Here is a 21,476-nt window from a genome sequence, read left to right on the forward strand (position 1 = left end):
TTGTATTTCGATATCATATTTAGTAAAATAAGTTTTTCCTCCTTAGATTGTCGCTGTTTTATCCCACTCCCCTTTTCCCCCTCCTTTCCGGGCCCCGGGGGGGGGGCGTGGGGTGGCTTCCCCTGTCACGGGCATAGGTAAATCTAACTAACCCGTGACACTGTATGAAAATGTTGCTAAAAATGGTGGCAAGGGCAAACCAGACTGACTTGACTTTTGGTTGCATACTGCCTACGTTCTTTCCTTGGAGCAAGAACAATATGTTTCTGTCTCCAGGATCACGCTTTGCTTGTTGAATTTGTAAGCTCATCTGTTGATATGATGCCTCATTGGGCATAGGGCAAGGTGGATCCAATCTGGAGGTGTTTCTAAGAGCCAGGCTCTCCTGGCTTGGAAACAGAAGAGTTATTGTAATTATTACTTTTTTTAAAACTCATCAGCCCTTGTAAACCCTCTTCCTGTTAACATTGGCTAACGGCTGTGTTTGAGAGCAGAGAAAATGAACAAGATGAGTGTTCCTCACAACCTCATGCATAATGAGGTATGATAACATAATGTGTTTAGGATTAAAAGGCTGGATTCTGCAGGAGACTAATTAATGATTTGTGGTTGCTGAGTTAGACCATTTGCTGTTGACAGATACTTTCTTGTGTGTTTTGGGGTGAGAGTAGTAACTTTCATCCTCCTTTTTGTAGTGCTGAAAAAGTTATCTAGCCTTTCTGAGGAGCTTTGAGACTTGATGACTTGATTTTGCCCTCCAAAGAGCCCAGGCACAAAGGTAGCACCAGCTTTGCATTAGTGTTTCCTTTGACTTGGTTGCATTACTGTTCATCGTGAACATCAGTGCTGTGCAGCAGGAATGCAGCCACTGTACAGAATGTCACAGGTAGAATAAATTTGTCACATCTCTGAAGGACAGAAGACAGAAGGTCTTGGAAGTGAGAGGGCAAAGAATCTAGAATCTTGATTTGGAAAGTGCATGTGCAGGTGATATTGTGCCTCTAGAGTTTTGAAAAACTCTTGAGCTGGGAGGAATGAGAGCCAATTGGATGCTCTTGGACATCCCTATTCTGCTCTCCATAGCATAACACCCTTTTTCTCCATATCATTTTTTATGCACACTTTTTCCTCCTTTCTTGTCACACTGTCTGCAGAGAAGATGACACTGGTGCTTGTGTCTTCAGGAATGGATTTCCCTTTCCAGTGCCTTATGTACTGTGTGGTCAATCTCATTTGTAATCTTAGAAATAATTTATGATCAAATGTTACCACTTTGAGCTAAACAAACTCTGAACTTGGATGCAACTAATGATGTAATTATTCTGCTTTGTCATTGCTATTTGCTTGATGTCTTTATTAAGGCACTTATATTTTCTCATCTGGAATGTGTGCATATTTTAGTCAGGACTTTCAGTTGCCGGAGCTAACTTAATTCCAGTTTTGTCACATTTATACCTTTCATGAGAGTAGCCTCCAATTAATGACTTAGTAACTTAAGTTTTAATTTACAAGACTAGATTGTGAGCACCATATTCTAAAGCTAGCATGTTGTGGAGCAGCAATTCACAAGAAAGGTGAATAAGCATCAAATTACAGATTTTTTTCTACATTAGCAATATGACCATATGTGCTTTTGAATAACTCCAGATGGAACACTGATGGTTTATAATTCATTATTTTGGACTGAATTTCTTCAGAATTTTTTATTAAAAAAATCAAACAAACAAACAAAAAAAACCCTGGCATATTCTAAATGTGTTACCAATAAATAAATAAAAAAAGGTTTACTAGATGTATAAATTAATCTATTTACCTGTTTGTTGCTCCCCACCCCCAGCGTTTTGGCTGCATAGTTTGCATAGCTGCACTATCACAGATCAGGGATGTGTTAGGCTTAGATTGATTGTATAAACCTTTATTGTTATGCAGTCCCTAAGTGATGGTGTTTTTAGGGTGTGATTATTTTTGATGTGTTTTTTAAAAGCTTATTCAGATGCTTATCAAGAGTATTCCCACAGTGAATGTGAAACCCTTTAAATAGGAAGGTAAATATTTGAGAAAGTTAAAAACCTCTAAAACAATATTATAATGGAATTGTTTTGCAGCCTTGACTCTGGCTGCCAACAGGAGTGCACCCTGCAACTACTTTTGAAAGAAACATGCTTTGAGTGCTTGCCAGTCTATTTTGCTTAATGATTCCCTGCTCAAAAGAGAATGGAGTACTTTATGATTATCAGATAATTTAAAGACCCCTTTGTTACAAAAAGAACTTTATAAATAGAAATGTGAGCTTAGTTCATGTTGTTGAAAGCAGTGGTTAAATACCTTGACTCAGTAATTGCAGCTGTGCTTGCTGGCATGGTGAAAAAATTGCAATTTCATGTTATAGATGATGAAGTCACAATTGTTCCTACATTTCAGATAGTGTGGGGCTTTCTTGCATGAGGAGTGCTTTTAAGTAGTCGTTCCAGTTCTCTTGCCCTCCTGCTCTAGGCTATTTGATCATCTTTGATCCCCATGAGAAATGTCTCGCTTCGGTTTCAAGTCCTTACTAGTGCTGGTTTGCTTATTCCTTGTGATAAGGCACTGGGATGTCTCATGGTAACGTGGAATCACTGCAGTTCTAACTCTGTGTCTGTCTGTATTTTCCTTTGTCTTTATTTACTTATTTGTCAAACAGTTTTAACAGTATTTTATAACTTGGTGTTATAGGAAATATTAACTGTACCCACATCAATAGATTCTTTCTGTCAGAGCATCGCATGGGGTCTCTGTGTGACTGTGGATGACAGACTAGCAACAAAAGTGCTGGTTCTGTCTCGCTTATTCATCTTCATCCTGCCTTGGTTTGTTTCTGCTGTCAGTGCCAAATTGCTGGAATTTAAGAAAGGCTGTATGTTTTCTGCTGCATTTACTCCATGACGGTATAGAATTTAATCTTGGCCATTATGATTACAGTATCAGAGTATCTGGAAAACTCATTTCCACAGCTAAGAGCTTAATGCTGCTTTTACTACTTCTTAGGGCTAACAGTATTGTTTAGTGATTGCTCAGAAGTCATACACAGTACAAAGTAGGACTTCAGAACCTTTTAGTTTTAAGCCTTGGTAAGGTTTCCCTAGTGACTTCCAACTGGTCTTTAAGTGAAGATGTTCTTTTCATGCTTTGAGATGTTAGCCGCTTTTGTTTGCAGAATGTGGTTTTCTTTGTGTAGTGTTAAAAAGAGGTCCATGATAAACCCTTTTCACAATAAATGTACGTTTGAATAAAATGTTAGCAGTTACTTTTTTTCAGGTCAGTTTCAACTGATGCTAGAAGTACGTGTGATTAGAGAGAAATCATCATGATTTCTCAAGAGGAATTGTATTTTATACTATTACTGAAAAGTGAAACTGAGTAAAACAGCTTTTGGAGTACAGATCCTATGGTACAGTGCTATTTCTGAAATGCCACTAGGAAGGAGTCCAGGATTAGAAGCTGAGCAAAATTTAGTAGAATGGATGACTGGGACTGCTGATCATAAGCATTTTGTTATGCTTGTCCTGTTTTCACACAGCACTTTTAAATTGATTGGAGCATCTCAGGAAGAATAGCCAGAAATGTGATGTGCCTTTGTGGCCATCTTGATCTGTGTGCCTTTTTATTCATTTGGTTTGAATTCTGTATTTTAAATGGTTTTGTTGCTTTCATAAAAACTGGCCCCCGTGTTTGTAAAGTTAGTTCCCCCACCAGGTGTTCAGATTTAAACGTATTTGAAAGTCCTTGTGTATAAAAGGGAGGGTATTTCCTTGGAGCTGTGTTGAGAACTCAAGGAGTGAGCTAACTTGTGCAAAGCTTTGATTTGCTTATTGGTCATTGTTGTAAGATGCTCTGGGAAGCAAGGAGTCCATCTAGTTGCTTTATTACATCTGAATACCTAGAGGGAAGTGGTAGTTGACTGGTGGGGTTTTTTAATTACTCAAGATTAAAGAAATAGCAAATATTATTACAAACAGGTGACCCATGATGTCCTCAAAAGCAGCTTCATGAGAATGGAATTTTTAATATGTAGTAATTTTGATACTACGTGAGCATTGTGTGGTCTCATTTCATAGCCTGGGTTGCCACAAGCAATTGCAGTAACTAAAATGTGCTGAAAGACATTTGCATAAAAAATCTGTAGTATTTTAAATGATATATGTTTTCTTCCACTGTTGAATGACGTACCTGAATGTGATGAAGTTAATTTCTTTGTTGAGAAGTTCCTCAAGTTTGCTTTAAAAAAGTAATAATTAAAAAAGCCTTATTATGGCTTTTGGCACAGGCATATTTATAAAGATACTGCAACTTCTGAAGAATAGTCTGAAAAATACCTTTTGATTTCTTTGCTCTTTTTATATTTAGCTTGGGATTTCTAAAGAGGAAACTGTTAGGCATGGTCCTGAATCTGCAGAAACGTTGCTGAAAAAACTCAGTAAAATCGCTTGCAAAAGGAGTTGCAGCTGCTTACAAACTGCACACAAAGGCAGGTGCTCACAGCTTACAATCTTAAAGCATCAAGTTAAAAGCACCAAATTTTAGTAGGGCAATCGCCATATGGGATTTAAGCTTATAGAAGCATACTGTGAAATGGTTCTGATTTTGTTTCCTTAGCTGCATTAGTTTCACCTACTTTTTGAGGTGCTCTCTGGTTGTCCAAATAAGAGCAACTTGAATGGCAAATATGTAAGGTTGTGTAATGTAGTTTTCTAGATGCTTCTGGTGGACACAAGTAAATCTCTAGTCTGTATAACCTTCAAGTCTAGTGAACCATTACATCAAGTCACTGGATGTGACTACTAACTTCATTCAAATGTCTAAGTGGTTATTCAGTTTTACTCAATTTTCCAAAATGGCTTAACCAAGATGTGTCTATTTCAGTTCTGAATTTCTGATGTCATGCAATCTTGAGTCATGAAGTGCCTCCCATTCACTCACAATACATTTTTGTAAATGACACTTTACAAGCCAGAAGGCAAGAATTAGATACTGATAAGCGTGGGCATCTTCAGTTACTGATTGAGCTCTGCCACACTTGCTTGGAGGGTTTCTGTGTTCTATTTTTTTTCTTCTTACATCATGTAGGGTTTGTTAATTTGCTTTTTAGCTAATTTGCAGATATATGTTGGCTGAATTATTTTTGGTTTTATTCCTTTGCAAATGAGGAGGCTGCAAAACCTGCTGGGACTAGTGTGTGTTTGCATGTTACTTACACGACCAGTGTAAGTGGTTTTGCTTTGCATGAATGTAATGTATACTTGAAGTTTAAATTTGCAACTCCACAAGAATGATAAGGAATTTAACACTTAACATCTTAAACTATTCCTTTGATACTATTCCAGCAGTACTAATTCAATACATTCCAAAGTACCCATTTCACCTGGCGTAGCAGATGTGGCAATTCTGCCTGTGAAATAAGGAATATTCATAACAGTAGAAGATAGCTTTCTCTGTGTTCTTTTTTTTTTTTAATCTTTTTTTCTTGTATAAATAAATTATGCCCAACACAGTAGATTTCTGCTCACATGCAAGCTCTTATAGTAAAGACTGTGTTTTCCAAATGTCAGTACTAACATTTACTGCCATTTGCATACTATCTCTGTAGGATGTCTTGGCCTTCGTATTTCTTAATTGCAGACCTTTTCCTTTTACTTCATAGATCATCAACATTTTAACGTCTAAAATTACTTTTACCCACACATGCTTGCCTCATCATCTTCAATTTGTTTGTGTGCTTCTTTTTTTGTAAATGACTGCAACTTTAAGCAATGTTGTCATGAAAGTGAATATTTTGTAGTATTTTGGTTGTAATAAGAGATGTGGTTTAGTGGGAAGATATTGACAGTGGGTGGATGGTTGGACTGGATGATCTTGAAGGTCTTTTCTAACCTTGGTGATTCTATGACTTTTGTGAGAGTCATAGTACTGGACAAGCTTGCCTTTATTCCAGAGGAAGGATAAATTGAACTCTTTGCTTAACAGTGTTGAAACCAACTCTTCGCTTAACAGTGTTGAAACCATCTGTAAGTGAAAACAGAAGAAAACTCCTCAAAGTAGTCGTTCTTATATGAAAACAGTAATTTGAACTACAATGAAATGAATCGGAAAAATGCAGTTGTTTCGATTTCTTTGGTATGAGTTGGTGGGGTTTTATCCTTGAGGTCTGTGAGGGTGACTGTCTTGAAACACTTGGGCTCGTCTGAACTGTGAAGTAGGTAATTAATTAGTGGTGTTTGCCATTTTGCCAGAGAATGGCTTTCTGTATAGCCAGACAGTAGCAGGGGGTGTAAGGAAGTTGTAGCTGGAAAACACTGACCAGGGAACTTGCTAGGGAACAAAGAGGGATGGGAGAATACATTTCCAGCTCAGAGCCACTGATACCCATGAGCTCTCAGAGCTCTTCCCACAGTGTGAATGTCATAAAATGGCTGTTAACTGAGGATGGTGCTGTATGGAGGAAAGGTTTCATCAGATCACAGCAGTAGTGCTGAGGGGCTGCAGGGTTCAGCCATCAGCTCTGCGTGACAGTCCTGTATGGCACTGCATTGTCAGATGCAAGAGTTGTACACCTACGTTCCTACTTTCCTTCCTTGACATCTCCCTCTCTATCTCCCTTCTCTTTTCCACTAATTGACCTCAGCAATCTGTTGTTTTGTGACTGATGCTTACTAGGATTGTGAGCGTAAACCCTAGTTTAGCAAGTTGGAAATTCCTATCCCTAAAAGCCAGCTGTACTGCAGGGAGTGGAAGTTTTAAGCATAGCTGTGTTTGATCCATGGAAACAGTGCAGCCACTCAAGCATGGGCACTTGGGAAAAAGGGGATTAACAGGGTTGGGCTTGAGAAGAGTTTGGCTTGCACTGTAGAAGGGCATTCAGATACGTGCATTGGTTATGTTGAGCTATATCTTTGTAGTGTAGAATCTTTGGATGGTATTCCTGCTCTAGAGATGCTTCTATTTACTTTTGCTTTGCCACATGTGTTCAATGTGTGTCCTTTATCGCAAATATATGCATGTACCTATATTTAATTCAAGTAAACTTTAAATGGTGCCTTGCTAACCTCACCAGATCCATTATTATTTGTACATTTTTCTTTTTTATTTTGTTTGAGTTGGACTTAGAAAAGTTTGCACAATAACAAAGATGTGTTTGCATGCCTTTTAACTATGCCAAGTAGCTCTGATTGTCAAAAGATACAGAAGTATGTTGGCTTTGCAAGCACGCAAGCATTTGGAAGATGATTTAAATTGATATCTCTTTGATTGTGATATTATGATTAATTAACTTTAGTTTTCATTACACCAGGCTTCACTCTTTTTAATTACCAGAACATCACCTGCAAAAGAAAATCATGACACAGATCAGAACAAGAGGCCTTGAAATGATCAAGAAATACACACTTTGCTGTAGAAAGTTCTCATGAATTAGTTGTTTGGAGGTTGTAATCAAGCTTAAGTAACATTTTCTCTCTAAATTCATGTTTTTTAACTTAATGTTCTTGCAATTAATCTGGAAAAGTCCATTCTACACAGTTGTGCATAGTACTAGTATGAATTATTGACATGTCAAATATAAAGGAGACTGTAGATCCATTGACCTTCTGTTCTTAAATCCTTGAGTTTGCTGGAAGCACAAGGTAAAATCATGATCTTTTTGTTGTTTAAGTTTATGGAGGTACAGATTAATGCTAACAGGAATATATACAGGAAAAAATGCATTCTTTTTTGAGTAAAAGCCTGTTTGCTCTACCTTGAGAAGTATTCACTCACTTAATCTTCCACTAAGTACATAAGAAAAGGCTGTTTCAACTGGCAGCCCAGTATGTCTTGAAAATTAATGGAAGATGTATTATTTATATTATTTGCTTTGTTAGGAGCAACGGTGAATATTAGGTTTTTCTGTTGCCTGAAGGATATCCAGCTGCGGTTATATATACAAAGTAACATATATGTGAAACTGGAAAATCTGGTCTTTGTTGTGACTTAGTCAAGAGCACATTTAGGTTCCTGATGTAAATCAGTAACTGTAGTTTGTCTGTAGAGGATAGCTAACTTCTAAGTAGTTCTGTTGATCATGAGGTACGTATCCCTTTGCATAACTGTTGATTTGCGACTATACAGCTGTTTAAAACACCTCAGTCAGTCTGCCAAGTTAATTTTGTTGAATGTAATTGCTACTCTAATAATTACTTGCTTGTGTTTGGAAATTGCAACATGTAACTTTCTTGGTACACAGTAGTCACAGTTGCATGTGGAACTGTCTAATACTGTCTATTCTGTACAGCAGGAGCTCCTGGAGTTTTGCACTATGTGGGCACACCAGATCTGGAGCCAGAGCTCAGGCTGGTAACCCCATGGGATTTTGCATTTAGTAAATATTATGTCAGAACAAGAGGAAACTTCATTTATGAAGGGGGCAAAGAAAAAAAAAACCATGGGTAAATACAAACAAACATTTTCTGTGGATTGCAACAAGAAATGTCTGAAATGTGTCAGAAGAATTGGAAGCATAGTGAGAGTGCAAATGTAGGTAAAAATGGAGTTAAAAACAGAATTTAAGGTCAATTTTGATATGCCTGCTCACTGTGTGATAGGTACCCACCACCTGTTGCTCTGCTCTGGGGCTGGGCTGCTGTGCTCCCTCATTCCCCCCCAAGTGCAGGCAGGTATTTGAAACAATGCACTGGCAGCAACTGGCTGCTTGTTGGCAGGATCTGGGGCTAGTGGATGGGCACTTGCTCCAGGAACTGGGAGACTGCACTGCAGTGGGTTCCAGCCAGGTTTATGAGTGGTGGCAAGCCTCCCACGTCTGTTTGGTCTCAGTGTTCTCCATTGTTAGTAGGCCCAGTTGTTTGAAGCTGTGACAGCTATGATTGACACTGCTAATTTTTTTATGTTTTTAGTAAGGTATTTAGAAAAATTGACTTTCACTCTGTGTGCCTTGAAAGTCCAGTGATGACTCTCTGATGGTGCTTGTTTAACCATCTGAGGTCATGCACAATTAACATGCATTATAATGGCAGTGGTAATTACTCTGCCCAGTAAGCGTGCATAATTTCTGCTCACTTACAGGAAGATTATTTGAATATTCCCTCGGTGTAGCTTGTGGCAGCAGGGAGGTGGATCCCTGTGCTAAAACTAATAAAGGAAGACATTTCTATGTTGCATCAGTTTTCAACATGCTTAAGCTAATGCCTTGTGCAAGAGCGTGTCTCCTGTAGCTGATTTTTCTGAAGTCTTCTGGCAAGTTTAACCACTCCAAACCAAACGAAACCACCCCCAGGCATGTACACACACTCAAATAGGCCATTTGAAGAAAGCTGTGTTCACCATGCAGGTTTCAGGAGGCCTAGTGCCACCCTAACTGACCAGTGCTTTCACTGGTTGATACCATTACTAGTATTTTTCCTTAAAGCGGTGGCTTGCACTGTCCATCCCTTCCATGGTAACACCTGAAGATGGGGAAATACTCTTCCATTTTAGTTTAGCTTTAAATTCAGATGGATCTAAAATTTACTGTATTGCTTGCTTTGGAAATATTACCTGTTTAAAGGGCTGGATGTAATAGATAAGGAAGAGGTGATAGATCAGTCAGTGATGCTAAAGAAATTCAAATCCTCATCTGACTGTTCAGAGAAGAGGGAACTGTTTTAAAACGTGCTATTAAGCTGTGTTAAAGGTTCACTTTTCAAAACTGAAACTGTTGTTGCTCCTGTTAATTAGTTAGAGTCCATTTTTTCGGTATCAGCCCAAACATCTCTTCATGCTGTCAATGAAGCAAAATGAATCCATTTTGTGGAAAGGCCTAGCTTGAGGCTTTATTTATTTATTTATTTTTTTAATTTAGTTTGCTGTAGCTGTACTCATCTTTTGTACTTCTGTGTGCTAGGGACAGAATCTCTTGATTGTGAATTCTGAAGATTCAGAAACATATGTATCCTTCCTCAAAATACTAATTATGTGTTACCGCAAGTACTTTTCCTGTTGTGCTGACCAAAAGGAACTGCCAGTATTAGGAATCTTGTAGATCTTCCATGGAGGTGCTTAAAAATAACCAGACATTCCTCTTTTCTGTTTTGCTTTAGATGTAGAATAATATTTTTGTTCTCTGCTTTGGTGAGTTATGTGTTTTGCTTGAATACAGCTGATAGTTTGTTTAAAGCAAAACAAAATCACAACACAAAATAACATAAATGGTGTCTCCAGTAGTGTAAATATCTGTTGACCTATACATTTTAAGCTTAGCTCGGAGACTTAAGATGAAAGCAGAACTTCCATAAATGAGTTCTTAGCTCCTTCCTTTCAGACATTTATTTTCTGATCTTTTTCTCGCTGGGCTTTTGAGCATAAAGTAACAGTACTGGCATGGTCAGGAAGAAGCAGCAGCGAAGAGCTAATTCAGTCTCCATTAAGACAGTCCCTTAACATGCAGGCTCACCTCTGCTATATCCAAGAAAGCATTTTCTTCCTGAGGCATGCATTCCAGCAGCTCAACAGGGGACACATCTTGTATCAGAGGCAGAGAATAGGGAGGCATGAAACAGAAAGTCCTTACCTTCTAAAATGCTAGAAACATTTTCTGAATAAGGATTTTAAAGGAAGAGGTCTGTATGACTTCAAAATGTACATGAAGAACGGGCATTACTGTTTGTGCCTCTGTAAAACAGTTTGGCACATCTGACAAGTGGACTGAGCCAGAAAAATCAAGGCGTTTTTAATATATATATATATATATTGGATTCACATTTGAACTTGAATCAAAATTTGGACTTTAATGTAGTTCACAGGATAGACCAAAAAGTGCAAAATTGATTTTAAATGTCTGTGAATTTTTGAAAGGTCTCTACATGTGGCAGACAGAAGTTACAATTAGTACTGTTAAGTAGTATTAAAATACTGCTGTGTTTTAAATAAACAAAATTCACAAACTTTTAAGTATGGGGACTGAAAATTGTAGTGTACTTAAATATATATAGGTATAGTGAGGAGCTGTACTAGATTACGGTTAAAATGAAAGCAAGGTCTCTTACTGTTTTATCTATGCAATCAACTTTCCCAACATTAACTAATTACTGTTAGAGATAATAACAGCAATGTAATTAGAGTTGTGTATGTTAGGCTTTTTTGTTTTGTTTTTGCTTATGGTAAATGGAAGATTTTCTCATTGATTCAGGTTAGCTGACTGAAGTTATCATTAAAAATTATAGATACAGGTTTTCCTACTGGTTATTTCTTTTGACTTGAAATATGAAGGAAGAATTTATATTATGTTTGCCAGTTATTAAAAATGAAGTTCTCCATTGAAAGGTGTTTGTTGGAATTCAGAATTACTGATCTGGAAAGAAGTTCGAAACTGTGTGTGTTCTCACAGGTTCCCTCAGTTTTGATTGCCTGCCTTCTGAGGAAGAAAATAGAGACACCTGACTGCAATTTTCTACATTCTATTACAGCAGTTGTAATTATTTAAACTCAGACATACTGGCCATGATAAAATAAATACATAAATTTCAGTTAACAGTTACAGAATCTTCCTCTTCTGTCTCCACCCCCAACTTTTTGCTTATTCAAAGCTAAAGCTGATTAGCTTGGACTGGAAAATGTTTTGAATAACTTCATGATACATAAAGGAAATTAAGCCATGTTTATGTGTCCTGGGTATGGGTAATATGTGGTTTTGTTGTGAACATCAAGGTTGTTAATAGTTGCGTAATTAGCATAAATAATATTACAGGAAAACACATCAAAAGTAGAAACTCTAATAACTGGTGTCAGCCCAGGCAATTGCAGTGACTTTGTAGAGCAAGGATTTATTTCCCTTCCTCTTAGCCCTTCAGACAAATTCCTGATAGCATTAACTTAGGGAGGTAAGAAATCTGAATAATTAGAGTTATATCATAAACATTTTAAGTAACATCTGGTCTCAGAAAGGGAAGGGAAAAAAAGAACACACCTCCTCTCCTTAAAAAAAAAAAAAGCTGAGGGGGGGGAAGGGAAGTTGGGAGACAAGTAATATGGCAAGACTGAGTCAACAGGGATCTTTCAGAAAAGGGAAATTCAGCCCTTCTGAAACCAATAGAGAAGGTCATTAAATACTTGAGACAAATGCATAGGAAGGAAACCAGAATGGGTGATAGGTCTGTGAGGCAGATGGCCTGTTCTGTAATGTGTCACCTCACAAAAATAGGAAGAGCTGCAGTAGTTCCTTCTGTAATTGGTAGTTAAATGAAAAAGGCTGTGGTGGTGAGTACTTCAGTTCTGTGGAGTTTTGTTTTGTCTGCTTAATAAGAATGAATTGTTCTCAGACTGTAGGATAGTGCTCAGTCTGGTGCACTGAAATACGCATAGCAAGCTGTTGTGGCCAGATGAATATACTAAAGAGTTCCAGTAAAGATGAAGGAGTTTCAGTGTTCAAAAATGTGCATTTTTGTCTTCAGTGTGAGTAGTATGGTGAAATGGCAAAAAGCTGTGTAAGAATCATCAGTTACTAAATCTAGTTAAGGCTAGACAAACTCATAAAGAAATACAGAGTAACCTGATGAATCAACAGGAGGGAATGACAAGTAGACAAGAAAATTATGTAGGCATAATAGGATTTGCAGAGGCTTAATTACTATCTTGTGAAGGACGAATATGAGATTGAAACAGAACCTTGATGAAGGCTCAAAACCCAAGGCTAAACAACCAACTTTAAATACAGGGAGGAAAACAGAGTTTGAAACAATAGAAAGGTAGATCATCCTGTAAACAATGAGCAGATGGTGAAGCTGAACCCAAGGAAAAGGAAAAACTCCCACATGCTCTTTTTTCCCTATCCTTATTCTCACAGAATTAGTGTTTACACTGAAAAGCACATCTCCTTTAGAGAAGCTGAAGCAGAGAGTTCTCCTGAGATTTGGGAGGATTTAGTCTTTCATATGGATAGCAAGTAGATGTTAGAGTAAATAATCTATTTTTAGAAAACTGCAGTTATCATGCTTTGGAGCACAGGTATGTTTCAGAGGTGTTTGTTTTCTGTTGTTTTTTGCTTGTCAGGGGAAAGCATATTTGAATGTGTTTTTAACATAAAGAAGCAAATAATGACTATTCTAGAAATGTGCTGTTGGTTGAATGAACCAGTAGTCAGAGAATTGCAGAATCGTAGGGGTTGGAAATGACCTCTGGAGAACACTGAGTCCAACCCCCTTGCTAAAAGTAGATTCCCTACAGTAAACAGTTTTTATCTGAAAGCCCAGCCCTGCTGCATGGGTAGCTCTTGGCTTCTGTGTGCCTTAGGTCCCTCAGAGGCTGCAGGAGTGTTCCCTTAGTGGTGTGGTTTGTCTACTTCCTTTTTTTGTGTTGCTGTCACATTGGACATGGTGGGTCTTCCCATTTGCCCTTCAGATTTCTATGATCTGTTGTGAAGTTTTCAAAAGCTGGTGCATTAATTATAGGCTGAATTTGTAGGATGTGGATATTTTGTCATGTCTGGCAGGAGACCCATCTCAGTCTGGTTGTGTCACGGAATTGAAGGACCACAAGAGAGAATTGAGACCCCCCCCCCCCCCCCTCCTCACCAAGGCAGGTACCATACAATAGGATGTACAGGTGTCCCCCATTATGGTATAGAGAGCTCCATAGTCTGTGATGAGGAAATAACCTTTCATTTGTTGTTTATTTCCTACCAAATTGTTATTAATGAGCGTCAAATGGAATGAAATATTTTCAGAGGGGCTTTAAGTTTACTGTGTGCTTAGCAAGTACTCTTACTCTCATCTGCCATGTGCTATAGAGCACATCTGCAAAGCAGTTTGCATGCCTACTGGACTTAGACTTGTGTTTGTTAATTTTGTACTCAGGTGTGCATGTGTAAATAATTAATGTATCAATTGCTTATGCAGGCGTGTTCAAGCAGAAAACTCACACTTCAAATGCTGTGTGTCATGGTTACAAAGTACTTTCTTGGGCATGAGGAGGCCTCATGTCAAAGTGTTATCTCAGTATGTACTTCTGATGCTTGCGAAAGGAAGGCGCTTCAACTTCCTTTTATTATTGTTTGCACTGAATTATGGCAGTTAATCATTGCATGTGTGTATGTGCGTGGAGAATGTGTTCATGAAAGCAGTAAATCTTACTATTCAAGTTCTTTGCTTCAACTCTGCTTCGAATCTGTGTGTGTGTGGTTTTTCCTGTGTTAGTTCCTTAAGAAGCATTTTTAAGTTCAGTAAGCACTGGTGAACAATGTCTTACTAAAAATGCCTGTCCTGATTGTTTGTAATTGTGACATGTTCTTAAGTACAGTAAATCTGGAATATAGCTGTGCATCCTGAATTATAGTTCAGTATAATGAAACATTATATATGATAATGTGTATGATTGTCAAAGGCAAAAATAAGGAAAAAAACAGAAATTGCATTTTTTCTTCATTATCACTCAGTATTCAGCTGGCAGTATTTGTTTTACAGTAACTGAAGGAGGAATGCACAGTTGAATTAAAGGAAGCTGCTATTTTTACCAACAGTATAAGAAAACCCATGATAATACTTTTCACCTCCTTGTTGACCTTCCAGAACACGCTGGTGTCTCTCTAGTCCAGTGATTCATATTTCACTTCATTTATCATCAGCTCATTTGAAGAAAGGTACAAAACCACTCTTCCAGACCAATGCAGTGTGACCTTCCTCCTTGGTTTTAACAGAAGTTGTTTTAAGTTCTGAAAAATTGTGTTTTGCATTTCCTTTTAAAACGCTCATGGGTGTTTTTTAATCTTGCCTATTATGTCTGTTTGAAAAAATGGTCTTCCTGTTTTTTTTTTTGTTTGTTTTTTTTTTAATGCCTGCTTTTGTTACTATTAATCTGAATATATCAACTCTTGGAAAGTGGTATTTTTAGGAATGGTTTCATCTTTTTGTCTTGCATTTGTTAAATGCAAATGTCTTAATTAATGTAGGTACAACGCTACTTCTATTTAGAGTGCTATTCTAGTTTTGGGGAATACATTAATATAAATTGCTCTTATTAGTGATTGTGAAAATGCTTCTTTTCCAAAACTTTGCTTTCATTAGATTTTCTAATATAAGTAAGAACAAAGTCCACAGTAAATATTTTTTTCCTCTTGTTTTTAACATTATTTTCAAGACTACATTTTTTTCCTAAGAAAATCATTCAAGCAAGACATGCTAAAGCAAGACCAAAAAATTCATTTTGATTGTAAGGAATGTAAGAATGAGTTATAACATAAGAATATAATTGCCTTTGTGTTTCTTTGTGGTCAGTTTGAAGGAAGTAAGTACTTTGCATCCTGCGGAGTGTGGGAGGCTTGGTGTTAACTTTTTTTAAACCATTATTTGTGACTGACACATCCTGGTGTCGTTTACTCTTCCCGCTAGTGACCTTGCAAGCATGTCTGTGCAATAATTGGTTATTACTGGAACAAAAGATAGTTCTGTCTGAGATTTGTTTGAATTCAGGAAGCTGTGTTTGCCAAAGTAAAAACTTGGTGATGCAACTATGTCAGGTTTCAGCAGCCACACCTCTGCTAAGCAGTTTTAAGTTTTCAGTTTTAACCTTTGTTCGTAAGCTGTATTCCCCTTCCAACAAAACATCAGAGGTGGTTTTCTGCTGTCTTTAGTAGTGGAGTTGTTCTAAAGGAATGACAAGGTTCAAAAGGAACATGTGTTGTTGAGGTTGGCACATTCTCTTAGCTTTGTGCTAAGTTGACTGGACGGTAGGATAGATGGACTCTCTTCCCAATCATTATGGTAAGTATTCATAAGTATTGAATAGTGTCGATTGTGTAGGTTTTATAGAATAGCATTTCATACTGTATTTGATACCTGAGGGTGGTGGAAGAAAATAAAAGGAAAATGCTATGGCTGGACTGCAGTGACTACCCATTGCAAGGGGTGAGGGATCAAGTTGAACAGGCATGTGTTCACTGATATTGTACAGTTTTCAGTATGGCTCTTGGACTTTTTAAATTGGTGAAATGCAAGAGTACCTTTCTAATGGGTCATGCTGCTGAAAATGCTCCTTGTTGAACTGTGTGAATATAGTTTTCACTGTTTTATGACAAGGATTTCTTCTTCTGTGATTATGGATATGTAAGAATCCTTTCAAAATTATTAATTTTGAATGGTGATTACTGTACTGAAGCAAATTTCACTGGGCGCATAATGGGAGCGCTCTAGGGAGGGCGGAACTGGGTTTCTGATTAGCACAATGAATCTCCATTATTAAGCTGAAAATGAGCAAGTAATTACAAATTAGATATTCTAATTCTTTCGGGGGGGTGGGGGTGGGTGGTGAAGTTATATTCAGTATCTTGAAATCAAGTCCTGAAGGATCATCATTTCAAAAGCAGGTCCTCCCATTCCCAATCTGAGTTATCTGTATCTATTTGTGTGCATTCACATGTGGCTAACTATGAAATACTTCTACTATTTTATAGCAAAGCTGTTGCAATTTGTCCCTTACACAAAAAAACTAATATTTTTACCAAGCTCACAAGTACTTGAAGCGTTTTCTAAAAATGCTTGCTAAACATCTGGTAAACCTGAAAGTATTGTGACACTGTGCTGGATGTTGCTGAGCTTTAGCTTTTGTATTAACTTGGGTGGATGGAAGGGCTGGAATGAAGTATTCTGCGCTTGGAGAGCATTCAGTGCCTAGTTAATGCTCTTCTCCAGCCAAGCACTGTGTTATGGGCCAAACTCTCATTGAGTGTAGAAGTAAATAAAGAAATCAGACTTTTCAAATGATATGTGAAGGACCAGTAGCAGTTGGTGAAGGCTCTGTGGCTTCTTTGTCACTGCATTCAGCTCTCTTCTATTAGTTATCCTGAAGTTAGCATGAAGTAACTGGGTGGATGTCAAACAGCCTGATGGAAAGCAGCTGGTCTGTGGTGGGTGGAAGGCCACCTTTTACCTTCCAATATTTCGACTGACTACTGCCTTCCCCTTGGACCGCTGAGTAAGTGGCAAATTAAGAAATGTGAGAATGGGATGGTATGGAAATTTGGAAAGCACTTGAAATATAATCTAATTTTAAATTGTTGTAGCTGAATGTTGCTTTTCTGTCTGCATTTTGTATGTAAACGATACCAATTTTGTGAGGGAACCTTCTCAGGATTAGATTGTGCTGTTGTTTTGTTTTGTTTTTCCTTACTTTGGAAATATGTTCAATTCAGAGCACTGATAGCTGACTGCTTAAGTTAATTCCATGCAGAGATGATCCTTTTACTTGAAGACAGATTTACGTGATATTCACAGTCCATTAATCATTCTTGCAGTGCCTCCCTGCAAGACTATTGGCAGTCATATTCATTACTCAAAATATACCTGTTTTCAATTAGCTTGAGGAAAATTCTCTAGTCATGGAGAGAACATACATCTCTATTACCTGCTCTGAGAATGAAACACCCAAATACGTTTGCATGAAGATTACATAAGTTTGCTCTGCCTAAGAAGTGGTACGTGCTGTGTTTTCAATGGAAGAGGATTGTAAGGTTTAGCAGAGCTGCCTTTGAAACTTTTCTAATCCTGAGACTTAGAACTGTGATCAAATGTCTAACAGAACCTATGAAATATAGAAGCACAGGAAAAAGAGGTTTTGTCTTGGAAAGATTTCAAAAGAGCCATCTGTGGCCGGTACAGTTTATGCTGGAGTGAGCTGTACAGATGCTAATTTGTTAGGGATAATGGCAAGGCAAGGTGGTGCCTTGCTTGTTTCTCTTTGGGATTGGATGGGAGACCAGCGCTGCTATTTGTTGCTTTAACAGCACTTTTCTGTATACTCACAATGAAGTCTTCCCCCTTTATATCTTAGGGGTGGGGAAATGGAGAACTTTTAGCTTTGTTTTGTCATGTGTACAACACGCAGACACCCTTACTTTCTGTTTGCAGCTGCCCACTGAGTTGCCCTTTGCTTAAAAGAGGTTGTTGGGTCTTTGTATCTGCAGGTTATAGCAGATTGTTCTGTGCTTTTGGATTATTTCTTATGTAGCTAGGTCCACTTCACTTGTATTGACTTTTTCCTTTCATTTGAAGGAGAGGCAAAGGGAGACAGACAACTTTCACCAAAAGCTTTCCCATTCTCCTTAAGAGTAATTGAAATATTTTAGTCTGAGACTTTTTCCATTGAAAATCCAGCTTGTGTGAACTGGCATACCTATAACTGAACAATGTCCCATTAACACAGTAAATTCTAAATCCCTTTTTGAAGGCAGAATGGGTGAACTTGATTTGTGTAAGGTTGCCAAAGTAAATGTCAGTTGAAAACTTATGGCTTGCATTTAGCTGGAACAATGCACCTGGCCTCCAAGTTAAGCTTTTTTCACTGCCTGGTCAAGGATGAAGAGCTAATTTTATTCCGTTTTGCTTTTAATGAACAGATTCTAAAGGGTACAGAATTAACGCATACAACTGTTTGCTAAATATCCAGTGAAAGAGGTGTTTTGTTTCAGCACTTTTTTGACGTATCAAACTGTTGGTGATAGGACTTTATTTTAGGAAAATCTCAGCCTGTTCGAGAGGGGATTGGAAACTTCTTGAGAGTACATATGTGTACGTGAATTCAGAGGGTTCTATTTTGAATGTGCGCTTCTTAAATGTAAATATTTCCATAAAGTAATATTGCCGCACTTGTTTAGATGAAAATTACGTTGTTTTTTGTGCTTCCTGGCAAATGGTAACCATTTAACAATATGCAGTTACCTTGTGATGAAAAGAAGTGGGAATTTTGAAATATTTGTAAAATTAAGGCTAATGTGAGACTGCTCTGAAAGTAATTCCATCTGTTTTATTATTTTGGCCCATACCATCAGGGGTAGATGGTGGTGGTATGGCAGTAGAGGTTGAACATTCCCACCAATATTCTATTGCGTGTTGTTGCAATGCAACAGATGGCTGCAGAGGGGCACTATGACAAAATGCTGTCTGATGTGGAAGTGCATAAAAAGCAGAGGTGCACTGAATTCCTCCTTGCAGAAAAGATTGCACCCATTGGCATTCCTTAGTGGGTGGTGTGTTTCAGCTGTGGTGAGAGAGACAGTGGATCACCTCTGCTCATGCAGGTTGTTAGAAGCATGCAGGCTCTTGTTCATTGCTGATGACTAGATTGAAGGATAGTGTTTTGTATCTGAGAACATACTCTACTAAATAGTGTCAGTGAGCTCTATGTATCTGTTTTAATTTCCATGGAAGTAAATAGGGAGTGTTACTTTTGGAATGAGCTATATTTATTCTGTGACAGGAGACACTGAAATCTAAAGAGTCTAAGGAAACATTAAAGCATAAAGATTTACTGCTAAAGGCATTATTTGTATTTATACAAAGGGCAAAGAAAAGGGAAGCCCTGAGCATCTTTAGGTGATGGTACCAGGGGTAGCAAGTTAATGCAAATACTAGCTTATGTCTAGCTTTTACTTTAATGTATCTTGGATGTTACTGATCCACAGTTCTTGTGTGTACAAATGCTACTTTTGTAACTTTCTACTGTAGGGCCTCTGAAAAATACTATTTGTCCTTTAATTGCACCAAAGTAGATTCACTTTAAAAGTGAGTAACCTGAAAGGTTGCAATTAAGCCACTTGACTGAACAAGCCCAGCTCCCTCAGGCTGTCTTTGTAGGAGAGGTGCTCCAGCCCCTTGATCATCTTTGTGGCCCTCCTCTGGACCCTCTCTGGTAGCTCTCTGTCTTTCTTGTATCAGGGGCTCCAGACTGGGACACAGTACTCCAGATGGGGCCTCACAAGAGCAGAGTAGAGAGGGGATCACCTCCCTGTCCCTGCTGGCCACCCCTCTCCTGATGGAGCCCAGGATACCATTTGCTTTGTTTTCTAGAAGAAATCTGAAGGATTTCAAATTAGAACTGCTTAGTATGGGTAGGATGCTACACTGGGCCATGAAATGTGGGCTACTAGTCTTGGATTATTCTTCAGGAACAGATGGAGCTCTTTAAAATGATCTCCTTTTCTGTGTCTTCCAGAGGGTGATTTTTTGAATTTAAACATCCTGTCCCTTCAGATTGTTTGGATAGAACTCATATGAGCATGAGGAGGAGAGAATAGGCGCTTTGTGTGAGGAAGTGCTCTGTTTAGCAGTCAAAGGCTGATATGTTCCAAATACATAGAGGAAAAACCCAGCTTTCTATTACTGAGTGGCAGTATATTTTAAAGAAGAAAAGAAAAGGGAGGAAAGTGGGGCTGGGTGGAAGTAGTATGAGGAGTTTCTTCCAGGCCTGACTGATAGGATCTCTGCTGCTTACACAGTTTGCAAAAAGGAAATAGTTCTAATCGTTTTTCATGGATCATTGGTTTATGGGCCGGGCTCCAAAACCTTCTTGCAGAGAGTAATTTCGTTAAAATGCTGACACTAATCAAGTGAAACTGAGAGCATTGATTCCTAGCAAGTTTAATAACACAACGCTGATTCTTATCTTGATGCTTTCTCCCAAGCCCAGCAATGATGGGACGGTGGTCTTCCTGTCTCTAATTGACTTTTCTAGGTGGCATGAGAGCTCCACATGACTTACTTTGGCGTGTGAGTGGCAGTCTTGATTAGGAGCTGAGAGCCTGTACATCTGCCAGGGTTCAAGCTGGAAGTCAGAGGAATCTCAGTGAAGCTTCTGGGCTTGAGGAGGCATTCTTTTAAAACTGCTTTTTCTTAATTACTTGCCTGAGTCACCTCCAGTTCTTGCAGAGGCAGTATTTTCTGGATTGTTCTGGTCCTAGGTCCTGTTGACTTCCCTGGAGCTGGTGATGCTCCAGTACAGCAGGAGGATCCACGAGCAGACTTATTTTCATCAATTTGCCATCTTGAGCCAGAAATGAAGATTTTGGTTCTTTATCCTGAGTGTGAGCTGTCTAGCCGCTCTGTGGTTCAGGAATAGTTGGTCCCAGCACAGGGCATGAGCTTATGTATATCAAAGCTGCAATGCAACAGAGGAGCAGTAGCTCCTGGAGCTAGCAGTGCTGCTAATAACTGTGTTATGTGGAAAACTATTGGCAATAGCTAGGTGTTTCTCATGTATTCTAAAAGCGTGCTGTACCTGAGTCTAATGCAAGTGGTTAAATACAAGTGCCAGCTTGAAATCTCCTCTAAACTGCACAGTGACCACTTTCTCTGATGATATGAAGGCAGCAGCTGCAGGGCATGGCTGGTAGTGCTGAAAACTCAAATGTATTTAGGGGATTGAGTGAATTTCACATATATTTCTTACTGCCATATATAACTATCAGCTTAATGCAGGAAGAGTTGGCTTGCTTTTTGGTGGATGCTTGGTTATCATGTTTGCTTTTGCCTGTGGTTAATCCCTCAAAGTTGCTGTAGTATATTTTCTAAACCAGTTTAAAACAAAACAATTTAAAGAGTTCTCAGAAATGATCACCTCTTTTCCTGTAGGAAGGAAGCAAGGAAAAGGGCAGAATACTTGGAAGTGATACTATCTGCATTCTTACGAGGCAGACAGCTGGTGAGAGAGAG

General features: G+C 38.4%; 1 protein-coding gene across 2 annotated transcripts in view; it reads left to right on the top strand.

The window, feature by feature from the left end:
* The window catches only part of EML4 (EMAP like 4), a 147,394-nt gene that overhangs the window by 22,947 nt on the left and 102,971 nt on the right, over positions 1-21,476 (top strand). The window contains exon 1 of one of the 2 annotated variants that reach the window (XM_015857493.1): positions 15,716-15,755. The exons of the other annotated variant lie outside the window; for it this stretch is intronic. Coding sequence (XP_015712979.1) covers positions 15,731-15,755 — 25 coding nt within the window. The 5' untranslated portion in view covers positions 15,716-15,730. Of the gene's footprint in view, positions 1-15,715; positions 15,756-21,476 lie in introns of those variants that run through there. 2 annotated transcript variants of the gene reach the window in all.

The sequence above is a fragment of the Coturnix japonica genome, chromosome 3 (assembly GCF_001577835.2).
Source record: "Coturnix japonica isolate 7356 chromosome 3, Coturnix japonica 2.1, whole genome shotgun sequence".
Lineage (NCBI taxonomy): Eukaryota > Metazoa > Chordata > Aves > Galliformes > Phasianidae > Coturnix > Coturnix japonica.